The sequence below is a fragment of the Panulirus ornatus genome, chromosome 35, assembly GCF_036320965.1.
Source record: "Panulirus ornatus isolate Po-2019 chromosome 35, ASM3632096v1, whole genome shotgun sequence".
Classification (NCBI taxonomy): domain Eukaryota; kingdom Metazoa; phylum Arthropoda; class Malacostraca; order Decapoda; family Palinuridae; genus Panulirus; species Panulirus ornatus.
Window position 1 is genome coordinate 237,635 of NC_092258.1, and position 19,269 is coordinate 256,903.

General features: G+C 41.8%; 1 protein-coding gene across 21 annotated transcripts in view; it reads right to left on the reverse strand.

Annotated features, from left to right (window-relative positions):
• LOC139760042 (uncharacterized) overlaps positions 1–19,269 on the reverse strand; it is a 174,099-nt gene that overhangs the window by 28,913 nt on the left and 125,917 nt on the right. For 19 of the 21 annotated variants that reach the window (XM_071682784.1, XM_071682797.1, XM_071682792.1 and 16 more), the window contains 11 exons: positions 18,898–19,022; positions 18,282–18,513; positions 17,232–17,264; positions 15,657–15,824; positions 14,993–15,136; positions 12,664–12,783; positions 11,191–11,370; positions 7,658–7,736; positions 4,162–4,300; positions 3,005–3,158; positions 2,162–2,268 (listed from right to left, as the gene is read on the reverse strand). In XM_071682784.1, the coding sequence (XP_071538885.1) occupies positions 2,162–2,268; positions 3,005–3,158; positions 4,162–4,300; positions 7,658–7,736; positions 11,191–11,370; positions 12,664–12,783; positions 14,993–15,136; positions 15,657–15,824; positions 17,232–17,264; positions 18,282–18,513; positions 18,898–19,022 (1,481 nt within the window). The remainder of the gene's footprint in view (positions 1–2,161; positions 2,269–3,004; positions 3,159–4,161; positions 4,301–7,657; positions 7,737–11,190; positions 11,371–12,663; positions 12,784–14,992; positions 15,137–15,656; positions 15,825–17,231; positions 17,265–18,281; positions 18,514–18,897; positions 19,023–19,269) is intronic. The other 2 variants (XM_071682794.1, XM_071682779.1) reach the window with 1 other exon arrangement.

Genomic DNA, 19,269 nt, shown 5'->3' on the forward strand with positions numbered 1-19,269 from the left:
TGGAAGTCGAGAACATTATCTCGGAAAGCAAAAATGGGTATGTTTGAAGGAATAGTGGTTCCAACAATGTTGTATGGTTGCGAGGCGTGGGCTATGGATAGAGTTGTGCGCAGGAGGATGGATGTGCTGGAAATGAGATGTTTGAGGACAATGTGTGGTGTGAGCGTTCTTTTTTTAATTTTCCAAAAGAAGGAACAGAGAAGAGGTCCAGGTGAGGATATTCCCTCAAAGGCCCAGTCCTCTGTTCTTAACGCTACCTCGCTATCGCGGGAAATGGCGAATAGTATGAAAAAAGAAAAAAAAAAAAAATATATATATATATATATATATATATATATATATGTATATGTATATATATATATATATATATATATATATATATATATATATATATATATATATACATATGTATATATATATATATATATATATATATATATATATATATATTATCCCTGGGGATAGGGGAGAAAGAATACTTCCCACGTATTCCCTGCGTGTCGTAGAAGGCGACTAAAAGGGGAGGGAGCGGGGGCCTGGAAATCCTCCCCTCTCAATTTTTTTTAATATATATATATATATATATATATATATATATATATATATTATATATATATATATACATATGTATATATATATATATATATATATATATATATATATATATATATATATATATATATATATTGCAAGAGGTCACAGTGGTGCGCGTGATCTCGATATGCATATAAACACGAGGAAAATGAAACATGATAATTTCCCAAGTGCACTTTCATGTAATGATCACATCGGTTGGGGAAATGCAAGAATGAGATAGAAGACGCAGAGTAGTCAGTTAATATACAATGAAGAGACGTAGCTAAGGCACCATTGGTAAACAAGCGTCACCAGATGGTTGTGTTCGCGTGGGTGTTACAGTCTGGCAACATGCCTATCATAAAATCTATATTATGTAAACAGTTCCCTTTCTGTCCATTCTATAATCTTTAAATGGCTTTATATTTGCACGTACTCCTGTTTGTACTCCCCTATTCGCACATACGCATAATTCTATACACAGAAACGGATGAGTATACATGCATATGAATGTACGTGTGATTACATAAATAACACCCTGCCCTCTACCCGTCCCTTTACCCACTCATTAATCCATCAACCCTCTTCCCTTCCACCATCATTCTAACAACCTTCTCTTCATCCGTTCTGTTAACTATCCTCTTCTTTCCATTCATCCTACCATGAATCTCCTCCTTTCGATCTTAATTACAGCAACGCTCTATTTCTGCCTCCCTATATCCAGTCATCACAGAATGCAACATAATGCTCATTTACTCTATCTTCTAGGACGTGACCGTCAGTCATCTACAACCTCCAATTAGTAGAGCAGCAGGAAAGGGCAGCAGCAGGACGGACAGGAGAAGACGGGGCAGGAAGGGGCATCAGAAGGCAGACAGGTAAGGACAGCAGCAGGTGGAGCAGGGAGAGGCATCAGCAGGTGTACCGTTAGGGACAGCAGCAAGCAGGCAGGGAGGGTAGCAGCAGGTATACAGACGAGGACAGCAGCAGATGGGGTAGGGAGAGGAGAAACCGGTACACAGGTAAAGACAGTAGCAGGTGGGTAAGGGAAGGGCAACATAAGGTTTTAAGACAGATCTTTCACTTCCTCCAAAATTTGTAAATACTTTCCTTTGCCTTTTCTTTTGCCTTTCCATTATTGTCTCTATATTTCAATTAAGCCCTCCTCTTAATGTGGACTTTCGTCCGGGAATGGAGCCTTCAACGTAAAATAAAAAAAGGTATACATGTGGGATCAGCAGCAGGTAAAACAGGAAGGGGAGAAACAGGTGAGCAGGTAGGGCAGTAGCAGGCGAGGCACGTAGGGGCAACAGCAGGTGGAGCAAAAAGGGACAATATCTGACGAGGCAGGGATGAGCAGCATTAGGAAGGATAACAGCAGGTGGTACAGGTAGGGATAACATCAGGTGATGGAGGGAGGGACAGCAGCAAATAGGCAGGCAGGGACAGCAGTATGGGCATACAGGTAAGGGCATACAGTAGAAGAAACAACAGCCGATAAGTAGGTAGGGGCAGCGGCAGGTATGTAGGAATGACAACAGCAGGAATAACGGCAGGTATGGCAGATAGGGACAATCGCACTCACCGGTCGAGGGAAGCGTCCCGGTCGTACTTGGCTCTGCGCATGTCGTCTGTCATCGTAGAATCTATGCTGGTGGTGCTGCCTGCGTCCGTCGACACCCAGATCTTATTCTGCGGGAACGAGCCAACATTAACCACAGGTTCATGTGGACGCTTGAGCTGCTCAGACCTGATGATTCATGGCTGATCACGTGAACTCTGACCTAGGCATCTAAAATAAGATTGAGATTCAAAATAAGGAAACTGGGCACAATCGTCTTATATTTATGGACGTGGCGTGCATATATGTTAGTATCTATCTATGTACCTGTCTGTGTGACAAACTTAATACTACTTTAAACCAATTCTATAGGCATCCTTGGGTTCCGGTCTGCCCCCTTGGGTTCTTTCCTCCTCCATCCCCTAAGGCGCCGACCCGCCTCCTCAGGTGCCGGCTCACCGTAGTTAAGCTTAGTTGTTTCCTCCCGTAAGGCGGGTGGGGGAATGGGGATTTGTGGGGATGTCAGTACCCTAACTTCACTAACCATCCCTTATAAAAGTATATCCTACTGGCGCACCTGCCCACTATGGGTGGGCCTAGATCTCCCCGCCAGTGGGGAGGGTATACAGCAATAAATAACGACTGAAGAAGTAGCCCTTAGCAATATGGAAAGCAAAATTCTAATGCTGTTTTTATTTAGTCATCGTCCGGGTCTGTTGTGCGAATGAGCGTGGCGCAGTGATTCGGTGAGAACACTATAATTCCTGGGGCTGGCAGTGACTGGTGAGAACACTACAATAACAGCGGCTGGCAGTGACTGGCGAGAATACCTCAGTCCCAGGGTCCTCCCCTTCACGCCATACTTACCCTGTCATCAGTCATGTGGTGGTCGAGGGACTGAGTCTTGCGGTGCATTGCTGACCTTTGAGCTTTGGAGCCCGGCCTGTGAAGGCCGCCTCTCTGATGGCTCCGTGGACGCAGAGGAAGGCCCTCGTCCTCACTCTCCATGTCCGACAGTGCCCTAGGGAATAATTCAGGTAATATGTCAGATTAACATATAGATTAAGAACAGTTGAGTGCATGAGGTGCCAGTCATTCTTATCATGAAATAAAGTATCTACTCTTTTTTCACTTTTTAATTGCTCTTTAATGAATCTAGTCTGTTTTAACCTTACCGGACTATAAATGCGATGTACAAATTAAACCAATTTGTTATATACTTAATTTGGCGCCTCGGTTTTTCTTTCATTTATTGATATTTTCTCTTGCATTATAGCCTGATCTTAAGGGTTTACTTCCCTACAACAGGTCTTCTCTGTCACTAATACCCTGTTAGTTTGATATCTTAATAGTGCAAGCAAACTCCCCAAAGGTACATAGGTTTCTCTATGTAAGATGGTTACGTTATTATAGATACATGATGCAGACCTGAGAGCAGCGACCTCTGGTGTCAAACGAGACGTCTTTCAAGCTGCCAGTGTGACAAAAGAATTCTTTTTCAACATATACATATCTGTTTTTCTTTCGCCCAAGTACATTTCAGGAGGGGATACCTTGTTCTGATAAGACTTAAACTCTTATTACAAACAGAATTATTAAGAATAATATAGTGAGGAAGAAGAAAACCATGAGTCTCCTTGGCATTTCTTTAACCACGTCAAACCTTTCCTAAGTTAATTCTTATCATCTTCCATCGTGTGCCTTGTAGGAACAATATAATGAATTATCGGGACCAGGATATCCTGCACCGGAACCATGTGTAACTCACTTTGAGCTGTTCGAAATTATACATGTAATAGATCTTATCCTAGTAATGGTGACTAAATTGTTATCGGATAACGTGTTACCGACATGATGTGACATGCAAACGACAGGTTAACCACTTCTGGGTGGGTACATGTATGTCTACTATTATCAGATCATTGTATTCTTGTCTTTCAGTCTGTGGATTCAAAGCATCAAGTGTGAAAGACAAATAAATGCGTATCTACTTTCAATCCTGACAACAGGAGTCGTTCGCTTACCTTCTGAAGGAGGCCGTCCTCTTGAGCCTGTCTCTGTCGTCTGAGAGGTTCAACATCCTCTTCAGGTCCTCCATGGTCCTGCACGCCTTCTTCAGAGACTCCGTGAACTCCTCTTTGGTTTTAGGTTTGGCATCTCCCGCTGCAATATACATCTGATACGCTTAGTACACGTCATAACGCTGAAAAATTACACCCACAAACACACATCCACACACATACACACACACATATATATATATATATATATATATATATATATATATATATATATATATATATATATATACATATATATATGTATGTATGTATATATATATATATATATATATATATATATATATATATATATATATATATATATATATATATATATATATGTTATTATTACTATACTTTGTCGCTGTCTCCCGCGTCAGTGAGGTACCGCAAGGAAACAGACGAAAGAATGGCCCAGCCCACCCACATACACAAGTATATACATATACGTTCACACACGCATAGATACATACCTATACATTTCAACGTATACATACACAGACATATACATATATAAACATGTACATGATTTATATTTGCTGTCTTAATTCATTCTTCGTCGCTACCCCACCACACATGAAATGACAACCCCTCCCCCGCATGTGCGCGAGGTAGCGCTAGTAAAAGACAACAAAGGCCACATTCGTTCACACTCAGCCGCTAGCTGTCATGTATAATGCACCGAAATCACAGCTCCCTTTCCACATCTAGGCCCAAAACAATTTCCATGGTTTACCCCAGACGTTTCAAATGCAGTGGTTCAATCCATTGACTGCACGTCAACCCCGGTATACCACATCGTTCCAGTTCACTCTATTCCTTGCACGCCTTTCACCCTCCTGTATGTTCAGGCCCCAATCGCTCAAAATCATTTTCACTCCATCGTTCCACCTCCAACTGGGTCTCCCACTTCTCGTTCCCTCTACTTCTGACACATATATCCTCTTTGTCAATCTTTCCTCACTCATTCTATGTGACCAAACCATTTCAATACACCCTCTTCTGCTCTCTCAACCACACTCTTTTTATTACCACACATCTTTCTTACCCTTTCATTACTTACTCGATCAAACCACCTCACACCACATATTGTCCTCAAACATCTCATTTCCAACACATCCATCCTCCTCCGCACAATCCTATCTATAGGCCACGCCTCGAAACCATATAACATAGTTGGAACCACTATTCCTTCAAACATACCCAATTTTGCTCTCCGAGATAACGTTCTCGCCTTCCATACATTCTTCAACGCTCCCAGATCTCTCTCCTCCTCCCCCACTCTGTGACTCACTTCCGCTTCCATGGTTCTATCCGCTGCTAAATCCACTCCCAGATAACTGAAACACTTCACTTCCTCCAGTTTTCCTCCATTCAAGCTTACCTCCCAATTAACTTGTCCCTCAACCCTACTGAAAAAAATAACCTTGCTCTTATTCACATTTACTCTCAGCTTTTTTTTTTCACACACTTTAGATGTGTGAAAGCCGGCAAGGCGGCAGGTTTTGATGGCATTGCAGCGGGGTGACTGTGTTGTTGACTGGTTGATGAGGATATTCATTGTATGTATGATTTATAATGAAGTGCCTGAGGATCGGCGGAATGCATGCATAGTGCCATTGTACAAAAGCAAAGGGGATTAAGGTGATGTTCAAATTACAGAGGTATAAGTTTGTCGAGTATTCCTGGGAAATGATATGGGAAGGTATTGATTGAGAGGGTGAAGGCATGTATAGAACGTCAGATTGGGGAAGAGCAGTGTGGTTTCAGAAGTGGTAGAGGATGTGTGTATCAGGTGTTTGCTTTGAAGAATGTATATGAGAAATACTTTGAAAAACAGATGGAACTGTATGTAGCATTTATGGATCTGAAGAAGGGATATAATAGAGTTGATAGAGATGCTCTGACGAAGGTATTAAGTGTATGTGGTGTGGGAGGTAAGTTGCTAGAAGCAGTGAAACGTTTTTACCGAGGATACAAGGCATGTGTACGAGTACGAAAAGAAGAAAGTGATTGGTTCCCAGTGAATGTTGGTTTGCGGCAGGGGTGCGTGATGTCTCCATGGTTGTTTAATTTGTTTATGGATGGCGTTGTTTGGGAGGTGAGTGCAAGAATTCTGGAGAGAGGGGCAAGTATGCAGTCTGTTGTGGATGAGAGGGCTTGGGAAGTGAGTCGGTTGTTGTTCAATGATGATACAGCGCCGGTGGCTGATTCGGGTGAGAAACTGCAGAAGCTGGTGACTGAATTTATATATATATATATATATATATATATATATATATATATATATATATATATATATATATATATATATATGTGTGTGTGTGTGTGTGTGTGTGTGTGTGTGTGTGTGTGTGTGTGTGTGTGTTTCTTGTAATGCTATTTGTTATGTAAAAATTTATCAAACCTATGAATATATAACAAAATCTGAGAAAACGAAGAGGCAATTCAATAAGTACTAGGAATAAAAAAACTGTCAAGACAAATGTCAGTTCAAAATATATCTTGAATATACCATTAAAGGTCATTCCCTCTAGTCCCGGAACCCATTGTGATGAGACAGATTTTTTGGCAATATTTCAAGTAAAAGACGAGGAAAGTTGTGATGTAATTTGCGTATCTTCCATGATAGTATCTTCTATTTCGTTAGAATCTAGTCAAAAGTTTGCTTTAGGGAAGTTTTGGCATCGTAACGTGCCGTTAGTCTTCGAGAAAATGTGGCAGTTTTCCAAGTGAGAAGAGTAACACAAATCCTCGCAGCCTTCTACAGACTGATTGTGAGTATGCGACAAAAGATCGTGACAAGTCTGCAGTACTGACGCCAGATGGAGAATGTTCTTCAACCTGATATTGATCAGTTAATATGTCAGATCTGTACATCCACTGCAAAAGCAGTGGTGGCGACGTCTGGATTGATTCAGATGTAATAGGTTTAGATTAGATAACGTGAGGTTAGGTTACGTTTGGTGTCTACGTCCCAATTTGCCTATGACATCCTCTCATCACATTTAATAACTTAAAAATTTCTCTGATCCTCCAAAGTTAAGCGACCTTAGAATATCGGAGTTTCGCATCCCGGGAAGAATTAGAATCAACTGTACACTGAACGTAACTCTTCCAAACGATGCGAGACATTACTGAGAGAGATTCCCTTAGTGTTTGTCGTGCCCCTAGACGACACGGAAAAAGAAGAGCGTTATTGTCAATTTAATCTGCATTAACTTTACCTTAACTGTATGATGTCCAGTTAACAAAAGGCAAGGTTGCCTTAATGGCTTAAGATATGGTGAGGTTAGATCAATTCATAGTAAATTCAGCTAGAAACTACTTATTACAGGGTCCAATCTTCATGAACTCAGATTATGATAGGGTTAAGCATGATACTGAACTGACACAGTGTTTTGTCAATTCAAGATAAGGCCAAGGTTAGGCCAGGAAAAGGTTGTAGTAGGATACTTACGGAGCTTGGAGAGGGAGCCGTCACGACCGTCGATGCCCTCCCCTAGCACGAGCGGAGCCAAGTCTTTCACCTTCCTCATCTGACAATCAAGAACATTACTTAGTCGAGAAAGACTATCCGGAATCTTATAATGCTTATTAATATAGAGTTATACTCTTGGTCTGATCATCTATCATTTCAGGACACAGGTAAGAGAACAAGAAGTACAGGCAACAGATAGAAGTGCACAATCTGGAAGAAAAATCTAAAATGGGAGAGAGGTCAAGTCGTCAAGTAACAGAACATAAAGTGAATATAAGAATGCGATAAACCGTGAAAAAGAAGAAACACACGCAAAACAAATCTTTAAATGACATGCTGATAAACACAAGTATAGGCACGCGTGTAGACGGACCTCCATGGATACTGAAATGATGCAGACATGTAGAGACAAATAAAAACTGACCAGTCAGTACATAACTACATAATTTCTCAGACACGAAAGGAAAACAAACACACCAGATAAAGGTATACCGACGACGTGTAGATCCTAGAAAGCGCAATGAACCCTGAGTGTAATGTGCTTGAGGATATGGCGGAGGGAACATTGATTACGGTCAAAGCGAAGAGGCTCTTCAAGAAGACTTTAGATATACTGGTATGTTGTGCGGGATATTCCTACAAAGTTAATCATACAGTAGAGGCTACATTGTTTCAAGACATTTTCAGATATTACAGAAGAATGATAATGATGTTCCTGGGTAAAAGGCTGGTCGGTATTGCTTCATCAATCTCTCCTGTAGCCAAACTACACTCCACAAGTCTTGTTGAAGTACAGCTATTCCGGCTCAACTGCATGGACCTTATCCCTAAATCTGATTCCACTTCAGATAGTCTTCATATGGTGGTATATTTTCACAGGGAAGCTGCAGTACAGTAAGTCGGACTTAAAGTTAACAGCCAGTTATCCCTGTGTTTCCCGAATTTCCACTCCATCTCCCACAAAAGGAAGGATGAATCGACAAAGATTTTGAGCGATCGGGGCCTGAACATACAGAAGGGTAGAAATCATGCAAAGAATAGAAAGAATTGGAACGATGGGGCATACAGGGGTTGACGTGTTATCTATGGACTGAACAAGGGGGTGTGAAGCGGCGGAGAAAGCCATGGAAAGGCCTGTGGGGCCTGTTTGTGGATGGTGTGCTGTGCTTTCGGTGAATTGGGCATAACATGAAAAACGGTGATCAAGTATATATATCTATATATATATATATATATATATATATATATTTTTTTTTTTTTTTTTCTTTTTGCTTTGTCGCTGTCTCCCGCGTTTGCGAGGTAGCGCAAGGAAACAGACGAAAGAAATGGCCCAACCCACCCCCATACACATGTATATACATACGTCCACACACGCAAATATACATACCTACACAGCTTTCCATGGTTCACCCCAGACGCTTCACATGCCCTGATTCAATCCACTGACAGCACGTCAACCCCGGTATACCACATCGATCCAATTCACTCTATTCCTTGTCCTCCTTTCACCCTCCTGCATGTTCAGGCCCCGATCACACAAAATCTTTTTCACTCCATCTTTCCACTTCCAAGTTGGTCTCCCACTTCTCCTCGTTCCCTCCACCTCCGACACATATATCCTCTTGGTCAATCTTTCCTCACTCATTATCTCCATGTGCCCAAACCATTTCAAAACACCCTCTTCTGCTCTCTCAACCACACTATTTTTATTTCCACACATCTCTCTTACCCTTACGTTACTTACTCGATCAAGCCACCTCACACCACACATTGTCCTCAAACATCTCATTTCCAGCACATCCAGCCTCCTGCGCACAACTCTATCCATAGCCCACGCCTCGGAACCATACAACATTGTTGGAACCACTATTCCTTCAAACATACCCATTTTTGCTTTCCGAGATAATGTTCTCGACTTCCACACATTCTTCAAGGCTCCCAGGATTTTCGCCCCCTCCCCCACCTTATGATCTACTTCCGCTTCCATGGTTCCATCCGCTGCCAGATCCACTCCCAGATATCTAAAACACTTTACTTCCTCCAGTTTTTCTCCATTCAAACTTACCTCCCAATTGACTTGACCCTCAACCCTACTGTACCTAATTACATATATATATATTTCTTTTTTTTTATTATTATTTCGCTTTGTCGCTGTCTCCCGCATTTGCGAGGTAGCGCAAGGAAACAGAAGAAAGAAATGGCCCAACCCACCCCCATACACATGTATATACACACACGTCGACACACGCAAATATACATACCTATACATCTCAATGTACACATATATATACACACACAGACATATACATATATACCCATGCACATAATTCACACTGCCTGCCTTTATTCATTCCCATCGCCACCTCGCCACACATGGAATACCATCCTCCTCCCCCCTCATGTGTGCGAGGAGAGTAAGGGAGGAATGGGATGTATTTAGGGAAGCAGTGATGGCTTACGCAAAAGATGCTTGTGGCTTGAGAAAGGTGGGAGGTGGGCAGATTAGAAAGGTAGTGAGTGGTGGGATGAAGAAGTGAGAAGTGAGAAGAGAAAGGCATTTGGACGATTTTTGCAGGGAAATAGTGCAAATGACAGAGATGTATGAAAGAAAGAGGCAGGAGGTCAAAAGAAAGGTGCAAGAGGTGAAAAATATAGCTAATGAGAGTTGGAGTGAGAGAGTATCATTAAATTTTACGGAGAATAAAATGTTTTGGAAGGAGGTGAATAAAGTACATAAGACAAAATAAACAGATGGGAATATCGGTGAAGGGGGCTAAAGGGGAGGCAATAAAAAGTGGTGGTGAAGTGAGAAGGAGATGGAGCGAGTATTTTGAAGGTTTGTTGAATGGGTTTGATGATAAAAGTGGCAGATATAGTGTGTTTTGGTCGAGGTAGTGTGCGAAGCGAGAGGGTCAGGAAGAAGGGTTTGGTAAACAGAGAAGAGGTAGCGAAAGCTTTGCGGAAGATGGAAACCGGCAAGGCGGCGGGTTTGAATGGTGTTGCAGTGGAACCTATTAATCATATCGAACAACCAACACGGTGTCCGCTGTAAATGATCCTGCCTGACGAATTTGCTGGAATTTTTAAATGTTCTTTATCAGAACTGGGACGAAAAACTACAGTCTAATTTAATGTATTTTGATTTCCAAAAGGCTTTCGATAAAGTACCTCACAAGAGACTTTTATATAAACTCAAAGCACACAGAATCGGTGAAGAACTCTGTACATGGATCAGAGACTGGCTTACAAGAAGAAAGTCTCAGAGCTAGACAACGAGTGGCATGCCACAGGGGTCGGTCCTAGGCCCCATTTTTTCCATAAGATACATTAATGACCTAGAACTAGGTATCATATCTAAGATCTCCAAATTTGCTGACGATACCAAAGTTGGAGGTAGAGCTGTAAACAGGCGTTTACCCATCCTTTCCCTTTTTTCGTACTCTGTACTCCTTCCATCTCTCGTGTGCCCTTTCTTGCCCAGCCCTGCTTACCCCAACATAGGTCTGTCTCACCTCGTCCATGAGTCTCTCCATCTTGACCTGTTGATTGAGATGCTCCCTGGAGGAGCCCAGGTACTTGTCGCGCATGGCCTCCCGCTCTACCTCCGTGCGGTCCTTCTCCCTTCGCAACTTCTCGTTGATTTGCCGCAGCTTAGCGTGAGCCTCCCGCAGCTCATGCAGATCCCGCTGCAGCTGTGGGAATAATGGTTGTGGCTGGTGAGGAAGTTACTTAAATGGCCCATCAAGATCATGTCAAGACTCTGAGAGGATGATTGTGTTGGCTTTATGGGAGGGATATCATGTGGGTAGTATGTGAAGATTGTACCTCAAGTCACTGAGCGAGGCCATAATGATGGTCGTGATGGAAGATTGCAAAGTCCCTGAAGGAAATTATGTTGATACCTCTGTGCTCAAGGTCACTTTTATGATATGTGGAGGAGACTATGTTGATGACATGTGAAGGAGTCTATGTTGATGGCGTGTGAGGAGGATTATGGTCCGAGATATCATGCTGATGCCTTGCAAGGGAAATTATGATGATGGTCTGTAAAGGAGCTTATGAAAGCTCATGAAAGCTCATGAAAGAGTTCTTGTAAACAGTCTGTGTAAGGAAAAAATGATACTGATAGACATTACTTCAACTGTTTCTGATTGTAATGTTGAGGGTTTGCAAGGATCATGATGCTGACGTTAACGTTTCGCTGACGGTCCCTTGCATTCTGCGTCTGTTGTCATTCATAAAAGTACAAAATGACAGTGTGATCTGTTTGACCCCTATATTTTCATGAATACGTGGTGATAGGACGGAATCTGTAGTAGAGGAGTGGCAGCTGTGGTGGTAAGGTAGCCGTTGCGGTGGTAGGTTGGCATCGATGGTGGTAATGCGGAAATGATGTCAGTAGGTAGCATTGATGGTGGTAAGGTGCCACTGGTGATGATAGGGTAGCAGCGATAGTCGTGAGGTCGCAACGATGTTGATAGGGTAGCATTATAGAGGTAGAGTGGTAACAATGGCTTTGGAGTGGCAGCAACGGTGGAAGGGTGGTGGTGATGATAGGAGGGCGACAGCGATGGCAGTAGGGTGGCAGCAATGTTGGTAAGATGACAAGGACACTAAGTAGGGAGGCAGCGGCTGCGACAGGGTGTCAGGGGCAGTAGATGGGTATCATGGTCTATGGTAGGGTAGCAAAGGTGTTGGTAAATTGTCAGCAGTGGTGGTAGGGTGGCAGCAGCCGTGGTAAAGTGGCATCAGTGATGCTATTGTTTCAGCAGTGGTGATAGTGTGGTAGCAGCCATGGTAGTGTAGGAGTGGTGATGGTATGGTGTCAGCGATAGTGGTTGGGTAGCATAGGTCGTAGCTGCGTGTCAGCGGTCGTGGTGAGATGGTATTGGTGGTATAGGGTGGCATCGGTTGTGGTAGGGCGACAGCGGCCGCGATAGGGTGGCAGGGACAAAAAAGTTGGTCTACCTTTCGCTGAGACTCACCTCCTGAACTTTAGTTTTAGTGTCGGAAGTCTCCTGCCCCACTGTCTTCTTGAGCTGTTCAATTTTTCTCTTGGCCTCCAGCTTCTCCAGGTCCCGCTCCCTCTCTACCTCGTACAGCGTCTGACGGAACAACAAATGAGAAATGTGTCATTCGCCAAAAAAAAAGCATCTGTCCGGAGACTGGATGAGTGAGCCACTACGGTCTCGTGAAAAGCCAGAAAAGTGAGGCTGAGGGAGCAGCAGTGAGCTGCTCCAACTAAATGGGATGGAGTGCAGGGTGTGAGGCCAAACCTGTAAGATGGCTATGTAAGAGGTGTGGTACCAGTGATATAGCATGAATGGTTTCTAAAGATGTTTGAGTGCAACTAGTTGTCAAGTTCAAGTATGACTACACATGCGCCATATGATAAAAAACAAGAAGGAGGTACGGATACCTTCCGAGGAGAATCTGAGAAAGCAGTATGGATACAGAGCCAGGAGAGAATCTATGTGTAATGGGTGACTTATGCATCAGTGGAGACAGAGTGAAGGAGGGTCACATATACAAATGACAAAGGTGGAAGAGTGGATGAAATGTGTGCATCAGCAGGCTTAAGGGTTCCAATCATATACTTTAAACATGAAAGTGATGATGATGATACATGTTACATCCACAAGAAGGACGTTAACAAAAGCATTACTTTTTTGTTTTACCAGAAGGAATATGCTAAGTAATGCCAAGGTGTGCTGTCTAGGAGAGGGTTTGTCATATCATGCGGTAGGAATATGTACGTTAATTGTGGTTAATGGTATATATTTTTTGATATGATTAAGAAAATGAGAAAAACAGATGTGGAAAAACTGAAGAATGAAAAGGTGCAACATGCCTTCTAATAGAAATTGGATGAAAACTCAGAGGATCCGAAATAGTTTGGGAGTGAGGCTCAGGTGATCTAAGTGCAGTTCAAGACCATTTGCACACCAAAATCAGTTCAAGACTGCTTTAGTCGAGACTGTCAAGGAGGTGTGTGGCATTTCGTGTCCAGGTTGAGGAAAGAAAAGTACACCATAGTTGAATGAAGACTTAAGGAAGCTGTCTGAGAAAATAAACGACAGTTTGGACGCAGATGCTTACGAAGTATTCCTGAAGATAGTGGTAAATGGAGGACAAAGTCGAAAAGAGTTGAAAGGATCGTATAAATCAATAAAAGGAAACCAAACGAGGATCTTGGACGAAAGTAGCAAGTTATTCTGGTAGGAAAGGAATAAGTGTTGAAGGGAGGCATGTATAACGAATGCAGATATATTAGACAAGTCGGAGAGATTACTAGTAGTAAAGGATGAGGTTTGTAAGAGATGAGGAGGACACTTTAAAGAACCAAGTGATGACGATGAAAAACACGTACCAATAAATGGTACGTTAGAAGCAGAGGTAAGGAGGTGAGAAAAAGGTAGATAAGGGAGAAAGATATTGTAAAGGAAGTGAAAATAGCAACAATGTTCTAAAATGATTGAATGTTGGGTGTATAAACGGAGTGATGAGCGAGGTGGTGAAGAATAAGATGAAACTGCTGCTAAGTGGACCTGGCAAATGTGCATTAAAGCATGTAAAAGTTCTCATTTAGGTGATGATTTGACAACGTCAGTAACTGATGTAAAAATGATGTAAAAATTACGGAGTAACAAATGTCCTCAGTATAGTAGGCAAGGGGTAGGATAGTGACTGAGTGTTTAAAAGATTAATGAATCCTCAATCAGTTCTGGAAGCCCCGCAAATTATACATCAGAAAATCTTTTCAAAAGCGTGGGATGTTGTATAGGAGCCAAAATGATCTTTCTTCTCAGCAGCTACGCTTTATCTGGGATGGCTCATTCTCCACCTCTTTCGCAGCCAAAAGTGAATCAGAATCCTTCCTCCTGTCACTTCTCTTCGGCAATCTTTTTCCACACTGATGTTCCTTCCCTCTCTCTGTTCTACAGGTGCGTGTTTTCCGGCCACTAAGGCCTGGATCTGCGCGCATCTGAATGCTAATTTTCATAGTTTCTGTGTCGTACGAGAATTGACTATGATAAGCATCTCTATCTTTTTCACCTTAAACAATCCGAGAGGCAAAGGCTGGGCATGCTTTTGCCTGTGCCATTTCGGCTAATGCAAGAATGGTAAAAGTTAATCTTTTTTGGAAAACTATATCTGAACTGAGATATCTAACTTTCTGGCACCTGTGGTAGCTGAGGCTATGCCCAGAATGAATAGACATCATACCATAAGGCCAGCCTTCATCTTTCTCGATGCATAAGGTGCGGAAAGGTGTGTGCTGAAGGCCTCCACAGTAACCTAGCTCGATCTTACCTGTCGGAGATCTTTAGCGAGCGTGGTAGTCTCTTGGATGAGCCGCTGCTGTTCCTCTCGCTCCTTCTGCCAGTTGAGCTCCAGCCGCGTTCTAAGGCCAGGCACTCGCCGGCTCCCACCACCTAGGAGTCGGTCCTCCTCGTACTGTAGGGTTAAATTCAAGTGGACATATAAGAAAAAAATTAAAACTTTACAGATGATATGAGAATTCATTACCCATTGTAAAAACCATTAGGAAATTGAGTCAACATATTCCTTGAAGCACTCCACGGGAACTGTCAGACAAAACAGCCACCGTAAATTTCGTGGCAGCAATGCATACTTTTTCAGTTATCTGTGATAAAGATATTACAACCAGATTCGTACAAAAATCTCTATCTTCAACATTTATGAAACATTTAAGGAAATTCTTCATGATTATAAAAAACATAGTTTGTAAATTTACATACATCAAACAATTTGTCATGTAATAATCCATAATTTTCCCTTTATATTCTAGACCGCAGTGATACTTAAGGAATATTATGCTTAGATCATGGTTTTCACATAAATTAGTATTCTAAAATCTACTTTATACATTTGTCATTCCTTTTTTGTACTGCACGATTTTCGCTAACATATGGAAATAGCAAACCTTACTTCCCTCAATATTAGCCCCTCTCACCTCGTTGAGTTTGGTCTGCAGGTCACACAGCTGAATTTCAAAATTAGTCTTTTGGTCGATGACTTCGTTCTTGAGTTTCGTATTTTCCAGTCGTGCGTCGGCCAGCTTGTCCTCGAACTCTGTGATCTGGGCCTGCATCTCCTGCGTCTCTAGCAGGTGCTGGTGAGCCTGTAGGGTAGCAGTCGTATCCGCACGAACGCTCGAGTTAGTCTCTATCTTCTCTAAATATGCCAAGTTAGGTAAACAGCAGATGGCTATTTCAAGAATGTTAAGGCTAATGAAAATGGAATTAACAGAAATAACCAATTACCTTCTAAATGATAAGTTCTTTAAGCACTGTACCTTACAAAAATTACTTATTTGACGATGTTTTAAGTTGATAATGGCTTCACGAGATTTTCAAGATGTTACTGTTTGGATACTAGACGTAGCCACCACAAATGGAGCAGTTCAAAGAGATTATTTTAGCTGCTATTTAGCTTTTAGTTTAGGTCTAATCCAAGAAGCAGAACACTAAAAAGGTTGTCATCGGGAAGGAATAGGACACTCGAGTTAACACAGCTTCATACAAAAGCTTCTCTCAAGTGACTCGAGACTGGTGAAACAGACTGAGCAAGCTGACCAGTATTCAAACCCATCCAGTGGTGTGAGCTAAAAACATCATCATAGCAAGGTCTAATGTTTCACTGTATGAGCTTACAACAGACTAAAGATCGATGTTTCTTTGTATGAGCTTGCGACACTGCTGAGTTTGATGAGTCGTTGTGTCAGCTTCAGACAGTAAAACTGGATACCTCGCCGTCAACAACAGCCGCGCCAGTTTCATCATAGTTTACTAATATTTTCATACTGTTTGATGAACAGCAGCAGAAGAACTTACTGTGCGTATACAGAACTGGTGATACTGGAAAGACCACGTGAGATCTTGAGGAGTAATTCCACTGAAAGAATTGTAGAAAACGTGGCCGAGCCGAAGCTCAGTTTCACAAAGTCTCTAGCATTACACTGTAACAGTTTGGTCTGGAAAGGAGTATTCCAATCTCTCCAGTATTTTAGGACATCAAGCTTTGCTAGTGCTGGCTATAACAAAACACATGAAAGAACGTAACTAATGCGAAAAGACCATATTGTTAGCCATTAGAAGAGAACCCCCGTCCTGATCCTTGGCTCTTGAATATCATGTAAAGTATCAGAATTTTACAATTTGACTAATATGTATATCTAACCTTGTTTCCTTATACTTAGAGTATACAAAAATAATATACGAAAATAATGCATGTTCATGAACGCTTGAGGAAGTGAACTGTGTACTGGGAGGTGTCCACAGTACAGAAGTTCAGCCACGACACAAAAGTGAGGAGCCACTCACTTTCCAAGTATCTCCTATATTTATAGTGTATGCTGAAAGTGTAAATCTCGTGCATGATTTATCACAAGAAAACAATAAGTAAGATATCAAATGAGCTTTTGATTAAAATTTGATCCTTGACTATATCAAATGAGAGCCTCGTCAGGATGGGAGAACCCAGCCAGTAGTAGGAGTGGAGATAACTTGATCATCCTATCCTTAGTTACCTTACGGCCCGCCTGGCGCTGGACCTCCGCAATCTATGAGTAAAAGGTATGTTACTTAACTCTTGGCCAGATCAACAGACTCAAGTGCTCTTTAGAGGGTGCTTTTGGAGGTGCATTGAGGGATTGCAGCGGGGAGGGATCCAGTACAGCTAACATTAAAAGATATGCATATGATAAAGATATGCATATGATAAAGATATGCAAGAGCTCTGTTGATTTGTCTTTAGAAGTAGAAGTGGTGACGATGGACATGCAAGGGATAGAATGGGACTTCCAAAGATTCTACACATTTAAACACATTTATGGAAGACAGTTCTTAATAACATTTGAAGTTCAACTTTTTTTTCATGAAAGACGTAATTTGATTATCGAACCTGTCAGTCTCTTAAAAGTCTATAATATTACATCAAAGTAACAAAACTTGAAAAAATCTGACTTTACTCACTATACAGTTAATTCAAAATTGTTATTCTCCAAGATCCTAGTCATTTCTCGTATTTTTACCTTAATCCCTCACATTTCTAGTCCCCAGCTCTCATGCTTACTTTCTAAGGATTCCCATTTCTTTTTTTCCGTATATTTCATTCCTACCATTCTTTGGAATCTATAGCCTCTGCTTTTCTAACTAGTCTTTTACATTCTTATATTCTTTTATCCAAGTAACAACAATCAAGGATTATAACGAGGACTTACAGTCCTCGTTATAATCCGTTATCAAACTATACATCATATATCTCCTCTGCGTAATCATGTATTTGTAATTACTTAGATGCACTTTACAGGGAGTGGACCCGTCTCTAATACTTTCAGTGTGTGTGTGTGTGTGTGTGTGTGTGTGTGTGTAAAACTGTCTCACGTGTTTGTACACACATATGTACGCAACCTATATGTATGTTGCCTGTTTCCATTTATGCTACAACATAAGAACCACGACACCACTCCAACCCTCACCCTGCCGGTCACCCTCCAACCCTCACCCTTGCCGGCCACCCTCCAACCCTCACCCTGCCAGCCACCCTCCAACCCTCTCCCTGTCGGCCAGTGGTTTACCTCACTGGCGTTGTCGGCCCGTGAGGCCCTGTACGGGGTGGTGCCCTTCAGCTCTGCCAAGGTTCGTTGCGTGCCGTCCAACATCTCCTTGTAAGTGTCTCGCTCGCGTCTGTACTTGGTCATATGTTGTGTTAAGGTCGACACCTCCTCCGTCATTGCCTTAAGCTTAGAGTCATATTTCATCTTGATTTTAGTGAGGTCAGTTTTGTGGGTCTTCTCACTAGATGAAAGTCTGGCATAGAAAAAGGAAAGTTATATTGTTAGTATGAAATTGTAATTACAGTTATATCATAGTCATATTTTTTGACAGATTTTGTTAAAAACTCCTCAAGTATTGACTCCGCCATTACGTAGTAAATATATTCTTTCAAATCAGGGAACAAATCCCCCCTCCCCACCCACTACATCAAATTATGAGATACTGTAGTGTAGCCTTCAATTTTGTTTTGAAGGAAAATGGAAATGTATTACTTTTAGGTAAAACTAAAGTTTATGGTTTGTGCTCCCTACATGGATCAGAGAACATCTACTTATTATAAACCTTTTCGTTACATTTGAATGTATTCACTCATACAATACATAACTTAAACATATGTGAATAAGTCCTTAATCTTACTTGGCCTTGAGATCTCGGATGGTATTGTCAAAAGCAGTTGTGTCGTTAGCCAGTGAAGAACTTCTTTTCTCGTTCAACTGCTGCAGCTTCTCTAGGTCCTCCGCCTTACGCCGGAGGTCCTCACTCTGTTGAAAATATATCAAATTATTATTTTTCTCTGATGCACTAACGTGAATTTTCATAAATCTCAAATTTAGGACGTTAATTCACGCAGTCATGAGGCTTCCAAGCTTTCAAATTACACCTAACATGTAACGTGATATCTGTTAGGTCACAAAAATGGTATGCACACATGATAATCACGATGCGCAGTTCAGCAAGAGAGACCGTAACATTCTTGGTACCTGTTTCTAAGCAGATGATGCCCTGAAC